The sequence below is a fragment of the Camponotus vicinus genome, unplaced genomic scaffold (assembly GCF_025532165.1).
Source record: "Camponotus vicinus isolate PSW18456_S1 unplaced genomic scaffold, iyCamVici1.0 SCAF_5, whole genome shotgun sequence".
Lineage (NCBI taxonomy): Eukaryota > Metazoa > Arthropoda > Insecta > Hymenoptera > Formicidae > Camponotus > Camponotus vicinus.
Window position 1 is genome coordinate 20,352,489 of NW_028141977.1, and position 19,140 is coordinate 20,371,628.

General features: G+C 35.5%; 1 protein-coding gene across 5 annotated transcripts in view; it reads right to left on the minus strand.

Moving 5' to 3' along the window:
- LOC145971791 (rap guanine nucleotide exchange factor 2) overlaps positions 1–19,140 on the minus strand; it is a 117,504-nt gene that overhangs the window by 24,737 nt on the left and 73,627 nt on the right. For 3 of the 5 annotated variants that reach the window (XM_083099847.1, XM_083099843.1, XM_083099850.1), the window contains exons 2-3: positions 10,582–11,080; positions 6,645–6,720 (exon numbers count right to left, since the gene is read on the minus strand). In XM_083099847.1, the coding sequence (XP_082955973.1) occupies positions 6,645–6,720; positions 10,582–10,877 (372 nt within the window). In that variant the 5' untranslated portion in view covers positions 10,878–11,080. The remainder of the gene's footprint in view (positions 1–6,644; positions 6,721–10,581; positions 11,081–19,140) is intronic. The other 2 variants (XM_083099844.1, XM_083099848.1) reach the window with 1 other exon arrangement.

Below are 19,140 nucleotides of genomic sequence, written 5' to 3' on the forward strand. Positions count from 1 at the left end.
ATGAATTGAATTAGTGGAGAAGAAAGGGAAAGCATTTTAGAGAAAATTATTTTAATTTAAAGAGTAATTACGTCATACCGTTTGTGCGTTTGCACAGAATATTCAATTAATCTCCGCAAAATTATTCGTTAAATATGCGAGGTGAATGACACGTGCGCTCGCGACGAGCATACTTACTGAATCGTACAATAAGTTGCAAAACACAAGATAACGGAAAATAATTTTCCATGGCATTCGCGAATTAAACTAAGGAAATTAAAGATGCATTTCAACAATGAAAAAAAAGATAGACGTGCTCACGCATACTTCCTGCCCCGGAAGTATGTCAACTGAAACGTGCGTTTAAAAGGAGCCAGGCACTATGACGGCATACAAGGACATGGATACGTCTCATGGATAAGTCCAAGGTTAACAATTTTGCTATTTTGATTAATCAAGTTTAGCCGATAACAAAATGGCATTGATTGATCTCTCTCGAAATAAATTTTCGATATTATAAAATAAAATCAGATAATAATAAAAGCTTAAAAAACACATATCTAAAAAGTATAAAAAAATTATATATAAATAATGAAAAACTTTTTTTCCCAATTTTGACATTTCTTAATTTAAAGACATTTTTAGGCATGATATTTTTATGTAAATTATACACAAAATATCTTTTCTAAGAGACTAACTGGAAAGAATGTTGAAATCGTGTAAGCTCGAACATAAATTCAAATATACTAACTATAATATAGAAACATACATCCCTATTACATCACATAGTTAAAAATTTTGCAAAAATGCACTTCTCTCTTCAAAACAGACGCGAACTCAAATCGCGTCGACATTCGGCGGGATTTATAGATGGAAAAAAAAATGAAATGCAGCGACCTCGCATGGGGGACACGTTGTCTGGGTAAGGATTTATTTTCGGAGCAAAACTGGTCGCGCTTTCTCTTTCCATCTCTCTCTCTCTCTTTTTCGCTTTCTCCGTTTTTCCGTTCTGGCGAAACTGACATGAGGTTTCGGATATTTGCCCGTCCCAGAAATCCCGCGCGTTCCATTTATCGTCCTTGTGCCGCGCGATTCCGGGAATCGTTAACCGACTATAACGGATCAGAATCACGTATACTTATGATACAGTTAATAAGCTTCCTTTGTCGTCGAGTCAACCGAGATTGGCTATTCAAAATAGGTTGGCGTTACAGGCGCCGCTTGGTCACCCTACTTGACATTTTCTGTCGCGCCTCCACAACTTTACGAGATATAAACTCTGAAGAAAGAAGCCAGCTCTCCCTTTTGGTTTATATTATACCTTATAATCGAGTTATAAGGTTACTACAATTTATACAAAAGCTAAGAGTTTGATATCGCGCATATTGACTGTTTGATTGTACGTAAATTAAAAAATTGTACGATAAAAATAACGTTATATATCAAATATGCAAAAATAATAATACATATAATTTTGACATATTTTTATATCAATAAAAGATATTAAAAATAAACTGACAATTGGAATGATATATCCTTTGCTGTAATATTTAATAGAATGTGTATAGCAAGAGAAAGACGACATAGCAGCGTATGTAAAATATTTCAATTTATGCCGTAATAAAAGCCAGCATATCTCACAAAATAACAAAATAATCTTCGCTGTAATATCAGAATCTCTGCTGTTGAATGTGTCGGCAAAGTGTGTCAAAGGGCAAGAAGGCACGGCCAAAGTTCAACCAGTGCAGCAAAGTATGCGAGAATACACCCAATCAATTACATCGTCATATTTTGAATTTCACGTCTTGCATAAAAAAAAAACGCTATTAAAATTTAATTATCCTGATGATAAAAAAAAGATGGAACGCTATAAAAAACTCACGCAAGTCCATTAAAAATTGCAAAAGATTTATCCTGACGTATGTGTACAGCATAAAGTCGAGTCGTCCATTTTACAAGCTCTATTTATTTCATATGCAAATTTCATCCAGCATGAGAATTAGCCAGCTACATTTGCACCGCATTGCGAGGACGGATTACGACCCTTTCTATTGGACAGTGGTGTTAAAAGAGTCTGGAGATAAAACTGAAATCTGAGTAATACCATGACGAGTCACGGTTCCGATTTTACTCATGTCAAACTTCCTGTACGCATCCCCTGCGTAATGAATCCTTATCCGGAGACGCTTACGCACAACGGATGTGGCATCGTCCGCCGCGATTCTTACGTAAATGCTCGTATATTTACGTCGAATATTTCCGCGATGATACTCGGAATACATCCAGAAAATTTGTCATAGAATTAAAAAAAAAGAAAAAAAGAAAAAAAAAAGAAACGTGCCCTGGACGTTTAAGCTCCGCGAACGAAACCTGATATTGGATATCGATCGCAATTGCTCAGAAATGGCGCGATTTACATTTCGGAGCTCGACAGACTCGCCTTGCATCTGGGTCGACGAGAAATAATCGTGGGACACAGATCGCAATTTGTATAATTGCATAATTGGGTGCGCGCGCGCGCACGGAACGAGCCAGCACGGAAATTGTAGCAACGTTATTATTTTTTCTGTATCCTTCTCCCCCTCCTCCTCCTCTCTCCCTCCCTCGCCTCTTGCCACTGTCAGCTTTTCTCCTTTTATTTTCTCGTTTTTTTTTTTTTTGCAAACATACGATATTTTATCGTCTCGCCAAACGAGCTTAATCTTGGTGACGTAACCGAGGAGGGAAGATACATACGCGATCTTGGAAACGGAACAATGTCTGCAGAACGGATTATCCGCAGCTGCAACTTGTTGGCCCTCGAAGTTAAGTTTCCTATTTGTTCGTTCCGGTGGCCGTAATGATCGATCCGTCTCCAGTTATTGGTTTTCCTATGGAGATTTGCCTCGCCGATACCGCATAAATAGAAAGTTTTCCTTTGAGGGGTAACTTTTTATTCGCATGAAAGGCGACGTCGTCATGCCGGAAGTTTCAATACCTCCCAAACGTAAAACGACGATTCGTTTCCCCGGTGAAAAAAACGACGGATAACGAAAATCGCTGCTGTCTCGGTCAATCGATTCGTTTCAATTATCGTTTCCGATAATGAGAATCTCGTGCAGTTTTTTTCGAAAACGTATAAACGTATAATCTGCAAGCATCGATCGGTTATTTTTGTATAACTTTGATGAAGACAAATTCTCCTTTATATTTTACAAATATTGTACGATTACATAAAGTTTTGTTATTTTAGAAAATAGGAAAAGATTCGATAAATATTGACAGAATTAAAATACAAGATTTGTCAAATTTGTCGGAATACATCAAATAAACTACTAATTTGATAACGTCAAATAACAATAATAATTAATTAATTTTAGTCACATTTGTTTTATAATTTGTCGGTAAGATTTCTTTTATGCTAACAAATCGCGACGTATAATCGATGATCGAATTTTACGAGAGACAAAAACGATTCATGTTTCATAAACGTGGCACATTGAGCTGATAATGTTTCGTCACTGACGATACAAGTTTCTTGAGATACTGCACGCGTCCACGACGCATCGAAGGATAAAACGTGCTCGGTTACGCAATTAAAGCCCGCATCCTGCGCGACGTGACACTCGGTTTATGTTCCAAGCGACACGTCCCACAAGTAAATATATCGTTTCCTTGACCGCAAAACTAATTGTTTCCTTGTCCATTCATTATGAAAACAGACATTGATTAAAAGAGAAACAAAGCAACAAGGTAATAACGCCAACAAACATCGAAAGGTTCCATCTTCTCAAGAATAATATGTAATTAAAATATTAAATAATCCTCTCTATTTTTTCGTTGAAAAGAAAAATTGAAATTTGTTAAGAATCTGACGTTATACGAAAACACATTCCAGGATATTAGACGTATTTTAGTATTAAAGAGTAGAGTATTCGAGACTGTGACAATGATAAATCATCAATCCAAAGCAATGGAGCTCTACGCAATGAGCTCTCGAATGGCGCAAAGCGACAGGGATAAAGTGCCACAGTGCCACGAGATGAAGGTTAAAGGTCAGACGTCCAATTCGCATTATCAGGTCACAGAGTCACCCGAGGACGCACACGTGAACTCGCGTGTACCACGGTGGGGTCAATATTTTTCCCGACATTGCGTGGAGGAAAATTTCAAATTACCGGCAAACACGCGATCAAAATTCGTCAAAACCGATAAATGTCCTCGCGATAAAAAATCCTCGATATTTCACATCCCGCCAACGCGCGGGAAAATTAAATAAATCAGGTCAAAGCTTACATTTTCAGAAGCATGGTTGATTCGAACAAATTATTTTTGTGAGCTTTTCATTAATCCAGATATATTGCACAAATAATGATATAAAAAAATAAACTAAAGTGTAGCTTAATTTTCACAGCGAATTGCGTTACCTCCCAATTGTATGGATAAATGATTATCGATAAAATTTTGATTATCGATAAAAAGAGTTTCAGAGTCGAAGAGTCCTTGCTGGCTCGATGATGAGTTAATTTTATAATTAACGTTTTGAAATAACATACAGTTTGTACAAATATGCGTAGGTTCCGCGCTGCGAAATTTCAAAGTTCAACGCGGTGAAAAACAAGGCGCATGATTACGAGTGATGTAACTGTACACTGATAAATCCTTCAAAATTGACTATAGGGTGCGTCGTTTAAGTACAAAGCTGGGATTATATCCGATTAAAGCCGGGTATGTGTGTCATCGAAAATCGAATTTGATTGATATCGAATGTAAAACTAACATAAGCCCTTCTAAATCTAATATAATATAACATATATGCGTCTTTCTATATCATAGCCAAATCGAATAATATATTTAACAATTTATTAATATTTAATTAATTTTCTGAAAAATTATCCAAATGAATCAAAAGCATTCGCTTAACATGTGAGATGTTGCTTAAAAATCAAAGACTGAAAGCATATCTTTAAAAAAAATCCGTCAAAATTATTTTTTCATTTGAAGAGATCTTTTAAAAATGCTATTTGTTATAATAAAATTATAAATGTATTTTATAAAAATAATTTACACGTAAAAAAAAAATATTAATGAAAATCCAAACGATATAATTTATTGTAAAGTTAGTGCATGCAGATAATTTGGAATGCATTTTTTAATTAATTTATTTAATATTATTTATTTAATGTGATCACATACATGCATACGCACATAGTAAACGCAATTTAATCGACAATCAGCAAGTAATGTCACGTTAGTTGTCGGTAAAGCAGTTTAGAATGCCGTTACAGATGGCAGCTCGAATCAGAAACTTAATTTTGTCCACATTGTGTAATTAGAGAAACCAGAATTTTCAACTTGATACGCTCGAATAAAGTTCACCTGCCATACCAGAATAATTCCATGCGATTCTGCAATTAATGTTGCAACTACGGACGTAATTAAGCTTAGCTTATGTGAAAATGATGGCCGTTTCACATTTCGAGATAATGTATGCATAAAAATACATAAATTATATATAATAAAAATACATAAAGTAAAATCTAAAGAGGAACTTTCGCTGTCGCATATTCCTTTTCTCCTTTATAAAAAGAATGTAATAAATTATATTTTGTCCCATTATTCAGTCATAAAGTTTAAAATGTAATCTGTCTTTTAAGGTCTCTTTATAGACGATCTAATATAATTTAAGAAATAAATTTTAAAATAGAATTCTATTTATAAATTTTATGTTTCATGTAATATAAAAAGACATTTGAATACATATAAATGGAAATGTGTATTATAAAATACACATAGTGAAACACATACATTATAAATAGATTTCCATCTTGAATTTTGTCGCGAATTATAAATTCCTAAAGAAACATAAGGTCTTTTCTTTTTAGCTAAACTGACTGCACTAGTTTAGAGTTTATCTTTTCCCCTTCAATGTGCAATAAAAAAAAATAAACTCTGAATTAGTGCAACCAGTTTAACTGAAAAGAACAGTCTTCTTATGAGAAAAATATGTATAAAACGAAAAATACTTGAATAAAAAATGAGCGAAATCAGTATTCTCCGTTATTGCCAAAACTCCGTAGGCAATTAAAAGCTTAATTATTCGCGATCGATACGATAGTCTTCGTTAAAAGATTCCGCACGGTAGTCCCGCATGTCTAAAAGTTTGCCCCAATTTCGGCACGTAGAGAAACGACCGCCACATGTCGCAGGCTGGGAACGAAATAAAACGAGCCTAACTACGAGAGCGTGACGGAGGATCCAAAACTCAACCTCGGCATAATATAATACCGAGAGAAAGAGAGAGGGAGAGGGGGAGAGAGAGAGAGAAACTATTGATTAACTGTCTACCACGTTGCACGTCTCGCGAGCATTGTCTTTTCGCTGCGCGATATCGCCGCTTACACCGTAGTTCGCGAGCGCGTAATACTCGGAAAATGTCTCGGAGCAAATGCAAATTTTGCATTCCGCGGTGAACCGACTGGAGAAAAAATTATACTCCTTCCTCCAGATTTGCTTTTGATTAAAACTGTCGGCGAAGCACAAGCGGCCACAACTTGCTCTTTCATAAAACTGAGTAAATAAAGCGTTCCTGCGTTTTCTTTTTTCTTCGAAAACAAATTAAACGCAAATCTCCTTCGCGGCTTCCCTCTCGCTTTGTTATTCCATAGAGCAAAGAAACTACTCACGACAATCATCTCGGAGGGCTCGAGGACGAAACATTCGTTGGGTCGCCTGGCACTGCCACCCGTCCGCTTCCCGAAGCTGCAAAAAAGATTGAGATTATTTAAGATGTTATTATAAATGTTACGCAGTTTCTATCTACAAAAATTTTCAGATATACAGGGTCATTTAAAAAAATTGAAGCGACGTTCACGTGACCTTCAAATGACTCTTCAAGGTCAAACCAATGGTACCATCTTATGGCCCCCTCGAAACCATACAACTTTTGTCCGAAACATTTTTTCATAATTTCCATATTTTTCGAGATATTTACCTGGGGCGATTAAAATGAAACACCCTGTATATCAAGAATTTTTCAATGATATTAAATCAGACATTAAATATTAATCGCCATTTTTTTATTTTAGAATTTGCCAAACAAGTCTCTGCAAAAGCTCGTGTCTTTTTCACGCAGTAGAATCTAGTTAAACATGAGATATTGGAGCTTTCGAAAAAGCTCCTAACAAAGACGAAAATGAGACCAACATTTTGTCAATAGTCTCTATAGTCTTTTCTGGCTTCTTGTAAATATCACATTTCGCATGGAGGCGAAAAGGGAGTCGTTTCAAGACGTGATTCATCATACGAACCCCTCAATTTCACATCGTTTCGAATCGTCCGATGCTGTACAAGTGTGTTCGCACGTTCGCTCAAATACGTATTATTCCGTGATGCCATGCTACACCCTGGCATTAACTTCTACGACCAATATTGGGTGCCACGCCACCGACAGATGTTTCCCATTCGAGTCGAAGAGAGCACTTCTCAAATTAACTATAAAAGCGCAACGGTTCAGCCAATTTTCGGCGAAAACCCCCTGCGGTTAAACAGTAGGGGGATAGTCGATATGTAATTGTCTAAATCGAGATCGCTTTTCCTGATAAAAGTTGGCGTGACGTTAGATCCTCCTTTTTTTTCACAGTTTTTTGTCACAGTTGAACATCCTCACGTCATAGTAAATTAAAAAATAAAACGTCTAATGAAATAATTATTAATTATTATTTGAAATTATTAAATAAAAAGCTATATATTATTTTTATCTCTAGTTGTAAGATTAAAATTCCTCATATTCAATTATAATATAAAATTATAATATAAAATTATAAAAAGATACGGATAACAATTATATATAAATCAAAATTTAACAATTATATAATAAGAGAACATATTTTCCGTTTCTTAAACATTTTACTTTTTGACATCTGTATGTGCATTTTTCATTATGGAAAGTCCTCGATTTAACGGTGACGACGACCGTGAATCGAATACCGATGCTCGACCGACCGAGAATCGGAAAAGCGAGATGATGGATAGAAAGAAGGTAGAAAGAGAGGTTGCAGAAGGCCGTAAGGTTGTCGAAGGCTGTTGACCCGCATGTTATCCCGCTCCTTCCTCGACTTGTACACACAAACGAGGCCGCGATGCGTAACGCACGCGTAACGCATGCGTAACGCATTGCTTTGTATGTATTCTTCTTTTGTATGTATACGTGTATGTGTGTATATGCACTGCAGAAAATTGAATTTGATAAGGATGATGCGCGTCTCGGCTTTTCCATCTCTCACCTGTACTGCGAATTAATCCCATAAATGTCGCGTTGCACCTTTCATTTCCTCAAGATTATAATTATTGTTACTAACCATCTAGGCTATTCATGTTCAATATCTTACATTCGTCTTTGCTTAAAATAAGCAGAAAATCTCACCGAAAATATTTGACGGATTAATTTTAATGACAGGTGAGCGATATTTGAATCGATTGATTGAATAAAATGTCTTCAATAAATTACTCGATAACTATTATACACATCTCTTGCCTTGAAAAGCAAGACAAAAGCATGAAAATAATTTTTTAATTAGCCTTCTAAAATATTCTCTTTTTATAACGTTATTAATATTTTATTAATTAATTTTTCATAAATTCATAAATTTAATTTACTTTTTTAATCTACTCTAAACTGGCACTTTAATAATTCAGTATTCATTAGAAGGATAGAAGATGTAAAAAGATTCTTGAAATAAAAAAATTTCTAAGAATTATTTCTATTGTATATAAACTTACAATTAGTTTAATAAATATTTATATGTATCATAAATGTTGCATAGAAAATACTATAATCCATAAAATGATGATTGGAAATATTACAACATAAAAATTTCAACATAAAAAATTCATATATGTACATTTTATAACACTAGTTTAGAAAAATGTTTCTAATAATCTAATCTAATAACAAAATTTAAGATTGATATTTCCAACGGATTTGTAAGCGATTTATGTTATACCACCATTTTCCATCAAAACATTCACACGGCAGTAATCAAAGCGCCATATGCATCATATGGAAAATGTCACATCCGCTTTATTGCACAATGACGTTCAGAATCCTAGTATAAACTTTTGTTCGATTTTCTTATTTTTTTTGTTCCCATTTCCGAGATACATTTTCCCGAAATAATCCACAGAGAACGTTTGTTATAATTCACGTTTTAATAGAAATTAATGACATAGTCGACTGCCTTATTGTTGACAATTTCGCATATCTAAGCGTCCTTCCTTCCCTCTCCCTTCCATCCTTTTCTCTCTCCTTTCTCTCGCTCACTCATTCATTCATTCGTTCTGTTGACATTCGTGAAATTATTCGTGTCATTTCACAAGACTATGTTTATAAAAGCCACGTGGATCCACGTAATGAAATATTTCTACGATATCGTTAAAGCCATTATCCTTTCTATTATCCTTTCTTTTGAATTTTCATCGCCCTATTAGGCTCTCTTTTGCGCGGCTAAGAATGCAAAATTATCCGCCAACGATTTCCGTTATGAATACAGATTAAATTTCTTTGTGCTTACAGCAATACGTTTAAAACTTATCAAAAATTTTTTAAGCGTATAAAGCGCGATTAGTATGAAATTTTATGTGAAATAATCGCAATAAAAATATGTTACAAAGAAAATTGCTAATTTTGATTGAGAAAAAGTATAGAGTATCATAGTTTAAGATTATTTGGAAACGAGAAAAAATATATTCACGAAGAATATAATAATACGTTTTTTATATATATTTCTATTCAATTAAAGCAAAAAAAATTTGTACCGTTAATATAATTTAATTACTACAGTTAAAAACTACAACTAGATTTTATTCTTAATCTCGTAAGAAGCTAATTTTATATCTCTTTGCATAAGAGATAAGTTATCTATACTTTACAATAGTAGCCCGAGATTGTGGTTTAAGTTACTTATTCATTTATCAACTTATAGAATTGAAAACAACCTGATGATTCAAACATACTTATGTAAAATGTAACGATAGTTCGCATACATGAATTATAATAGAGTGACGTATTTGCATTATAACTAAAAATAAAATAAGTTTATACCAATAAAAAATTTTCTGTAAACTGCCCACGCAATTACGAATTACATATATTAATATTTAAAAATATACCAAGCGATTATTACAGAAGAATCCATCTTATTATTTCAATATAACTGTCTCGATATATATTATATGTACAAAATTATTTGCGAATAAAAAATATATTTTTGCTCCTTTTTACGCGCAATCCTACACTGAAAAAAAAAGTTGTTAATTTGACTAAACCATTAAACTAAATTATTATTTTTTTAATTGAAATATTTAACTATTTAAATTAAATAATACATGACATCTATTTAACTTAAATATTTAAATATTTCAATTTAAAAAATAATAATTTAGTTAAACGGTTTAGTCAAGTTAACAGCTTTTTTTCTCAGTGTAGAAATAAGATAAAAGTACACATACATCTATCCTCCCGCCATAATCATAATTGCATAAATAATAATTGCTTAAATAATAAGTAAGCTTCACAATCGATAGTCGAAATTTTCTCAAGATAAATTTCTTGCGAGGACTCACCACACGGAAAATCGCCTCCTGGGAAACGCGGGTGGCGGCGGCGGCTGAGCTCGATGAGTCCTGTCAACCGACTCGCTCCTAAGGGCTTGTACGGCCTTAGGCACGGCCCTGAAGGGTTCCTGACAGGCCTTCGTGCCGCCGTTCCCAACGCCATCGTTGAAATTACCCGTACCACCATTACCGCCGCCACCACCACCATGAAAGCTGTTCCATCTTCTCACGGGGCCCCTGTTAGCGCCGTGATAGCCACCATTATGGCCACCTGGACCGCGAAGCTGGTTGGTATGCTTGTGCATCCTCTGTCGGCGACTCACTCAGTGATCCTTTCGCCACCAGGACGTGGCCTTCGCACCGGGTACGTCCATCGTTCGCACGCGAATCCGCTACATCTTCGATGCTTCTTCGCCGTCTTCCTTTCTACAGCCACGCGAGAATCGAGAGATACTTCTAGCCTCTAGAACGGATTATCTCTCAGCTTGATGGTCCCATAAGCAGAGTTCTAAAGTAAATCGATGTTCTTAGGTTGGATTCAGATTCCGAGATCAACGTCAGTCACATCGATGGTCGATACAGTTAATTTATTGTCGAGATGCTGCATTAGGAAACGTCGAAACTATTGCGTCTTCAATAAATTTATTAATACAACAAGATGTTTCTACCTACGCATATCTTTATCGCACGCTAATTTTTTATTCTTCCATAAGGTTTTCATAAGAATTCTACGTCAAAAAGACACGAGGCGTAATGAAAAAGATGATATCTTATATAAAGGGCGGACAATTCTCCCAAGTGGCACGTAATGATGAAGAAATACTACACTATAATTTTTCCCATGATACGCACGTGATATTTGGACTCTGCGCCAAGTTGGCGACGGGGGTCGAGTGGAGTCAAGTGATTCTTAGTAGCTCTTTCGTGGCTCGCATATTTTTATTACACTATGGGATCTTGACTTGAAGTCTAATGGAGATTAATAACGTAGCGATGTCGTCTCTTGTTTCTTTCGGGCGACACCTTATCAAGCTAGTACGTTTGCTGAGAAGCGCGATAACAGGAAGAAGAGTTTTATATCGGCGGTCGCGGTAAAGGGATAGAGTGACGCGTAGACACAATGATCCGCTGACTTTCGTAATATGATAAGCAGTAAGCGATAAACAATCTTTATTATTATTATTATTATTATTATTATTATTATTATTATTATTATTATTATTATTATTATTATTATTATTATTATTGTATTAGAAATAATTATATCGTAGAATTATATTGTAGAGATAATTATCTACTCCATTTTCTGACTAAAATTATTAATTAATCTAGATAGGAATTAGATTAGCTATCACAACACATTTATTCAACATATCGTTCTTTACGCATGCAAATTTTCCACATGCGTAAAATTTATAATTTGCATATGAAACACTTTAGAATCTAGCGCATAATTCGTAACGAAGAATGAAAGGATGAAAAATATGATAAAAATATAATAAAATTATTTTTTGTATATTCAAAGGCAAAATAAATCATTTTATTTTTGCCGGATGAAATATTTCGCGCTGTTTACGAATAATGATATATCGGAGAATGATAATAAGGTCGCTTAATTCTTTTACTCTTTTTATTGGCCTCTCTGTGGTTCACGCTTTTTAGCCTCTGCCTTCCTATACCTAACATAACTCAATGCGCGCGCACCACTCGAGGCATCATTATTCCCCGACAATCTAGCGAGGGCCGCACCCCAACGACGATTTGTCACGATCCGTTAATAAAAACCGACCGAGTCTTCTTTTTTCCGATAAAAGTTCCAGCGATATGCAACGAGCGCGGCATTTTTACGCCATCTTAGCGTTGGAATCTTTTTTTGTGATTTCCCGGAGATTCGCCGACGTTTCGTATCCGTGAGAAAATCTCCGCGACAGAAAATCGCCTTACGCGTGCAAAACAGCGGGACAAGAAGCCTCGGCGAAAGAATGAATCGAAAAATGCACGGGAGACACAGATAGGCCTTAAGGCCTATCCGAGCACACGAAGATCCAGCAAGCTTGCAGAAGCTCTCGAGCACGCGCTCTCTTTTCACCGCTCTTACGATTAGAGAAAGGTGTGTGCGAGGGGAGTAGTCCGGGATACAATCACGCACCTCTGTGCTATTTTCGACGGAGCCACGACCGATCAATCCGATCATCACGTTGCGCGATATTGATTCAACTAAACCGTGCCAAATACAAACTACATTGATTCCAAGCATACCGAGTATGAACGATATTATTCCAAGCTGCCTATTCCCAAAACGATCAATGAAAATATTAAAGTCCAGTAAAATTGTCAGTCTCAAGTCAATCGTAATATCCTTCTTAAGATTAAAATTAAACAAATTAGTTTTAATGGCAATGCGAGGCAAGTGTCGATCTTATAACATAATTATTTATTATACAAAACAAATAAATTTGAAAATAATAAATACAATTGGGAAAAGTTTGCGAATGTTTCGACCCTATTTTTGAGCCATCTTCAGCGCAAATATGATGATTGATATTTTTGTTCTTATTTATTTTAACTTATTTTAACTAATTTGTTTAATTTTAATATTTTCGGGTCTAATATTTTGAATATCCTTCTTAAGATTGCTTTACGTTGTTAACGCGCGAAAAAGTCTTGCGTGAAACATTGGCACTTTGTGCAAGGATACGCGTATTGTCTTAATAGCTCACAGAGACAATGCGCTCCGGGTCGTTCGTTTTCTAGGGTCTCGACAGGAAATAAAAATAAGAAAATTTCCGGTTTTAACCGCTTGGAACATTTCACATACAATTTCATACGGAAAAGAGATTGCGAATCGAATATTTCCGTTGCACGAAATTGAAATAGATGGATCGCGTGTTCGGTAATATAGAAAAAAATGCCGCTGTAGGTTGCATAATATATTATTATCCAAGTTTAGTAAAAATAAGATAATTGTATAAAAAAGATCCAAGTGCGCTAATCTCCGTAATCGTACGAAATTTTAATATTTAAAGGTCGTAAGAGATTATATATTAATTATAGAAAAGTATATACACCTACGCTTGTAACAGTGAAGGTCAAAGCGATCCTTATCCGACTATACAAGTGTTGAGAGGCGAGAAACTCGAGGTGAGCAAAAAGCGCGTGAAAATAATCGGCGAAGATGGCAATTAAGAGACGATGAGTCGCAGGCAGGAAGAATTTCAATTTCTAGCGGAACCCGCGGACCGTGTCTTCCGGTACAACGATCTCCCACAGCATGATTATTAGTTATATAGTTACATATCCACCGCCACGCATACATGTACGTATATGATTTCTACCCCGCCCTGTTATAAGCAAAAGTCTGCGACGCGGAAGTGTTTGTGACGCGCAGGAAGAAACTCGGAAAAGTGTGTACACGATATGCTTTCCGATATATTTACTCTATAAAAAATAATTGTAAAGTATAATCTCTATTTTTGTTTAAATTTACGTTAGAAAAACTAGAGATAAATGTATTTTTTTAAATAAATTTTCAATAAATACGTTTATTTACTTTAAATACGTTTTATAATTCAAGAAAAAAATGTAGCTTTTATTTATAACTTTCCTTTTTCAATGATTGAAATACGATGATCGGAACGCGATATAACATTAAAATAATATAATTATCATATCATTTTATAATGATACGAGGCGTTAATAAATTTAAATTAAATTCAACGTGTTCTATTGATCTAGATATATTTAAATTTAGGTGAAAAACTACATTTTATATATAAATATAAAAAATCCTGTCGCATCTTTTCCAGAGACTAAAATACACGTCTCGAGAAGACCTGTTAAATCCACCTCGAGTCCATCATCTGTGAGATTTAATAATTATTTCTCGACGGCTGACTGAGCGATTATCAAGCCTCAATGGGTTAAGAAACAATCGGCCATTGCTATTGTCGATGACAATAGCGGATAGTCTTCGCGCGGCGACAATGCGCGTGTAACAAAAGAGCCGCGAGATCGGAGAAAACGGTAATAGTAAACGAGCGGCGGAGGAGAAAAGGATAAGAGGAAACGCGCGGGGAGGACGCGAGAGGGAGGAAAGTCGGGGATGCCAAGAGAGGAAGATCCTTGCCTTACAAGGACGACAGAGGCTCGCCATTGTTGCCGCGCGCCCTAATCCCAGCGATCCGCGAGTCTCTCACCGCGCTTTTGCTAACGAGCATCATTCCCATAAGTCTGCTACCGAACTTGTCGTTGTCGGGTACCTGCTCTCCGGCCTACAAGAGGACGTTCGCCGATGCTCGTTAAGTGCATAGGCCTCCCGTTTCAATCGATGTTTACGTTGCTGTTTGCATGGATCTCGAACGCGCGCGGCACCAAAGCACTTTGAGGTTTCGTTACAGTAACATGCCGAGCAACACGCAGCAAATTGTTGACGGTAGCAACGTGAGAAAGATTAAGCGTTATCAAAGAGATACGCTCGTTTCATATCAATTTTTAAAAAGATGTCAATTTTTGATCAAGTTGATCAAGTTGTAAATTAATCTCTTAAAATTGAAAGAGAATCTTATGTAGATTTTTTATTTCTAAATAGCTATATTGTATACGTGTATAATACTGTATATGTATAATTTTTAATATATAAAATATAATATAAAAATAATATATAAAATAAATTAAATATATGTAAAATAAATATATAAAATAAATTAAATATATATATATATATATATATATTACAACTTTTATACATATATTAAATACACACACACAAAATGTAACTATATAAATATAAATATATATAAATAAATACGATATATTATTTTTTTAAAATATTTTTGACGCAACAATTTCAAAATCTCGCATTCCGTGCGATACGATTAAAAACGGAAACTGCGACTGCGAGAAGCATCGAAGCGCAAAGTGCGACGCGGAGATGCATGGGAAGCGCACGCACACACACCGCGCACCGTTTAAAGCCATAAAGCTAGCGCGGCCGCCCTCGTTTAACCAGGTTTTCAACTCCCTGAAGCCCCCGGCCTTTGTCGGAGGCGCACAAATCCGCGTGTCCGCTCCCCTCGCCCCGACCGACCGACCGGCCACCGGCCGTCTCGCGCCCCCTCTCGAGCCAACTCGTTCGCTCTCGTTAACGGAAATGCGTATCGTAATTCGAATCGTGACCATAAATATGTGCGTGCGCATGTGCGTGTCCGTGTGTACCGCGTACGTACACATGTATAAAGCTAAGCGCGTGCTTCTCGGCTTCTCTCGCTCGCGCTGCGATGCAATCTACGCGCAACCGCGACGCGTAGCTGCGAGATGTATATGAAACGTGCGTAGAATATCTGGGCGTGTTTAAACGCATACGTTCGGTTTAATTCTTTTTATTTTTGTTCGATAAATATTACTATTGGTATTGTTTCCAGTAAAAAATATCGCGGGTAAACATGTGCCTTTTCTTAAATTACAACTTATTATTTTCCACTTGACTTTTATATAATCGTACGTTTCGGATTTTAAATAAATTTATCGCCATTATTACATTACGAATATTATATTACCGCCGTGATCGTTACAAGGACATCGCATCGCTAACTAGAGCTAATTATCCAAGGCTGTCCCGCGGTGGTAATCGATTCTCGAAGTAGTTCAACATTATTATATTTCAATTGCTTTTATAAGATTAAAATATACTTGCAATTAAATTTAACGATTTGGTTATATTTTCTTCCAGTTATTTTTGTAAAATAAAGATTATTTTTAAACTTGAAAAAATATATTTTTTTATATTTTTTTTAAAAAGAAGATAAATAAGCAGCAATTAGCGATAAATTATTAATTATCAATTACCGAGAGTATAATCGATAGAAAACTCGCGTGAATAGATGTGTAGAAATTTGCATTTTTTAATGTAAAACATGGAATTGCATAATTCGACGACTCTTCAACACGCTCTAATCATGATTCTATTGTAATATTGTGGAAGATGTACAGTTATGAAAGATGGTTGGAGTGATGTATATGGATAAAGAGTTGCGGAGAAACGAAAGAAAAAAAAGGTACGCGGATGGGTTCAAAAGGGATGAGATAATGTTCCATGGAGCCTTTCAAGAGGATCTGGTGCCTCTAATATTAGACTACTGTGCTTCACGAGATGCTTGCTGTAAGACTTTCTACCTCCTCGATTCCTTTTATACATGCTACATAAATAATTAATTAGCAAAAAAATACTCTCTTTTTCCTCGAGTCTTTTGAAATATAAAATGAGACAATCAATAATTTTCTTTCATATCGAATATAGAAAAATTGAGAAATATATGTTATCAATTTTGCATAGAAAAAAATATTAGCTTGAAAGAAATCATTGAAAACAGGATTTAGTGTGATTCAAAAAGGGAACTGTTTAAGAATTTTCTCCGCTTATTAAATCTCTGCTTTGAATTTTTCATATATTACGAGCTCTTGATCATCTGACAATTTAATGCGCCATATATAAGATTTACATTTAATTGAAAACAGTCATGTTGAATTTCTCATAAAATATCTGTCAATGATGGACAGTCGTTAAACGTGAAAGCTCGGATCGATGGCCGACGACAACGCGCGCTGTTAAAATATACAACGTGGGTGAAAGTGGATGCGCGTCCGTCGCAAACGGATCCTATTTTGTCTCACACGCGCGTAAATCGCGTGCGCACCGTGAGAGAACGACCCTGGATCGCCTTGGGAGTCGGCCTTCATTGAGAAGTCGTCGGTAGATTCCCACCGGTAAACCCACCGAGAAAAGATACGAGGGAAGAAAGTGCAAAGTTCAGCGCACCTAAGCTACCGACTGGCTTCCTCCTTGCGTTTGCGTGCGTTTATACAATCTGCGGATCAATAATTATTACTTTTTTCTAAATTCAAAAGAAAAAATTTTTTAAAATTGATTTGAAAAATAAAAATATTCCGACATTTATTTCTGGCGAAATTTTTTTCCAAGTGAGAATTTTTAATCCTTTTTATTCGTTGCAATTGTGTCATCGGTTTTCGATATTAAAAATATCTGTATAAAATTTCGAATTTAATGCTATTTGAATAATCATATTTTTTCATTCACACATGAGAAAAATTGGATTGATTTTAATATCCAGAATACAATTTATTCAATAGAATTTCTGCGCGAAACAAAATCAAACGTAAACGTTTCTCACGCGCGTTTCTTGGGTATACACTTTCTTCCCAGGTGATTCGGCAGAATCTCTAGGAAAGGCTCTCCTGGAAATACTGTTACTATCGTCGACGATGCATAAGCGTAGCGAATCGTCTCGATATGGCGAGAGTAACGACTTTAACGTGGTTTCCATTTATTCGCAATGTCGACGGTGCAACGAGATCATTTCTCGAGTATTCTCGAGGGAAATTCGCCGCTCGCTAAAACAGTTTTCATAGGTTGATTCTAACACGCTCGAAAAGAGAGAAATAGAACGATCGCAACAATGGATGCGGATAGATTCGAGAGAAGAGAAAAAAAATTAAAAAAAAAAACGAGAGCGCGACGAAAGAACCGACGCGACTCGACGCGTCAAAAAGGCAAATTGATCGCAAAGGACAGCGTAACGGTGAAATGCTTTTTATGTGCCTGAACCTTATTATCTTTCCCGTTAAACCGCGCGATTGACCGCATCCCAAAGAAAAAGTTCCTTCTTTCCGGATTTAATCACAAAAAGCTGCACGTGTCATTTAGGAACAATAAATCATAGAGAATAGATTCAGGACACTCTTTATGCAAAAGCCTATTATTATAATGTTTTGACAATGTACACGTTTAAAATTCTTCTAAATGACAAAATGCTAAAAGTAAAATTTTTGTATCGTATAAGCAAAATTGCCGCTTTAAATAAAAATCTTGCTCTCAAGCAAACGCGATCAAATAAATTAAAATTGACCGAATAAAAATGTAGAACAAATTCGATAATAATATCTTTTCATCGACTTTGATGATAAACATCATTAAAATAATTCATCAAGGAAGAGTGGTTTAATTATTTGTCATTATATGCCATAGTTCAGCTGCTCGTGACTGTTGCTTGTAATATATAATTTACAGATATATCCGTATTCCATTTAAATCCGCATTTAAAAAATCCACATTTATTCGCGTGCATACATCTAAATGCTATGTAATACGATGTTTGTAATTATTACGTGGTAGTACAAATTAACGAGTTGGGAGAAACTACGTATTAATTAAATGGGAGAATAGAAACTTGGAAAAACCCTCCTGCGTCTCGTATTAAATTTTTATTTTAAATCTTAATAAAAAGTATAAGTCGCATAAATAATGAAAAGCAGCCAATAATCAAGTAGAATTAAATAGAAATTGAATATAGATTCGTTTTGAAACTAAATGGACTTTGCTCCGATTCGTTTTCTTTGGTTAAGAGTACTTTGCATGAGATTACATATAGAGAGTAGCTAAAAAAAAAGAAAAAATCAATGTCCTATAAAAGTCTCGACTCGAATGTGTGTGAACCGTAGAAAGCTTTAGAAAATACTGCCGGGAGGACCAGACTTCCTGCGATGAAAGTGAGG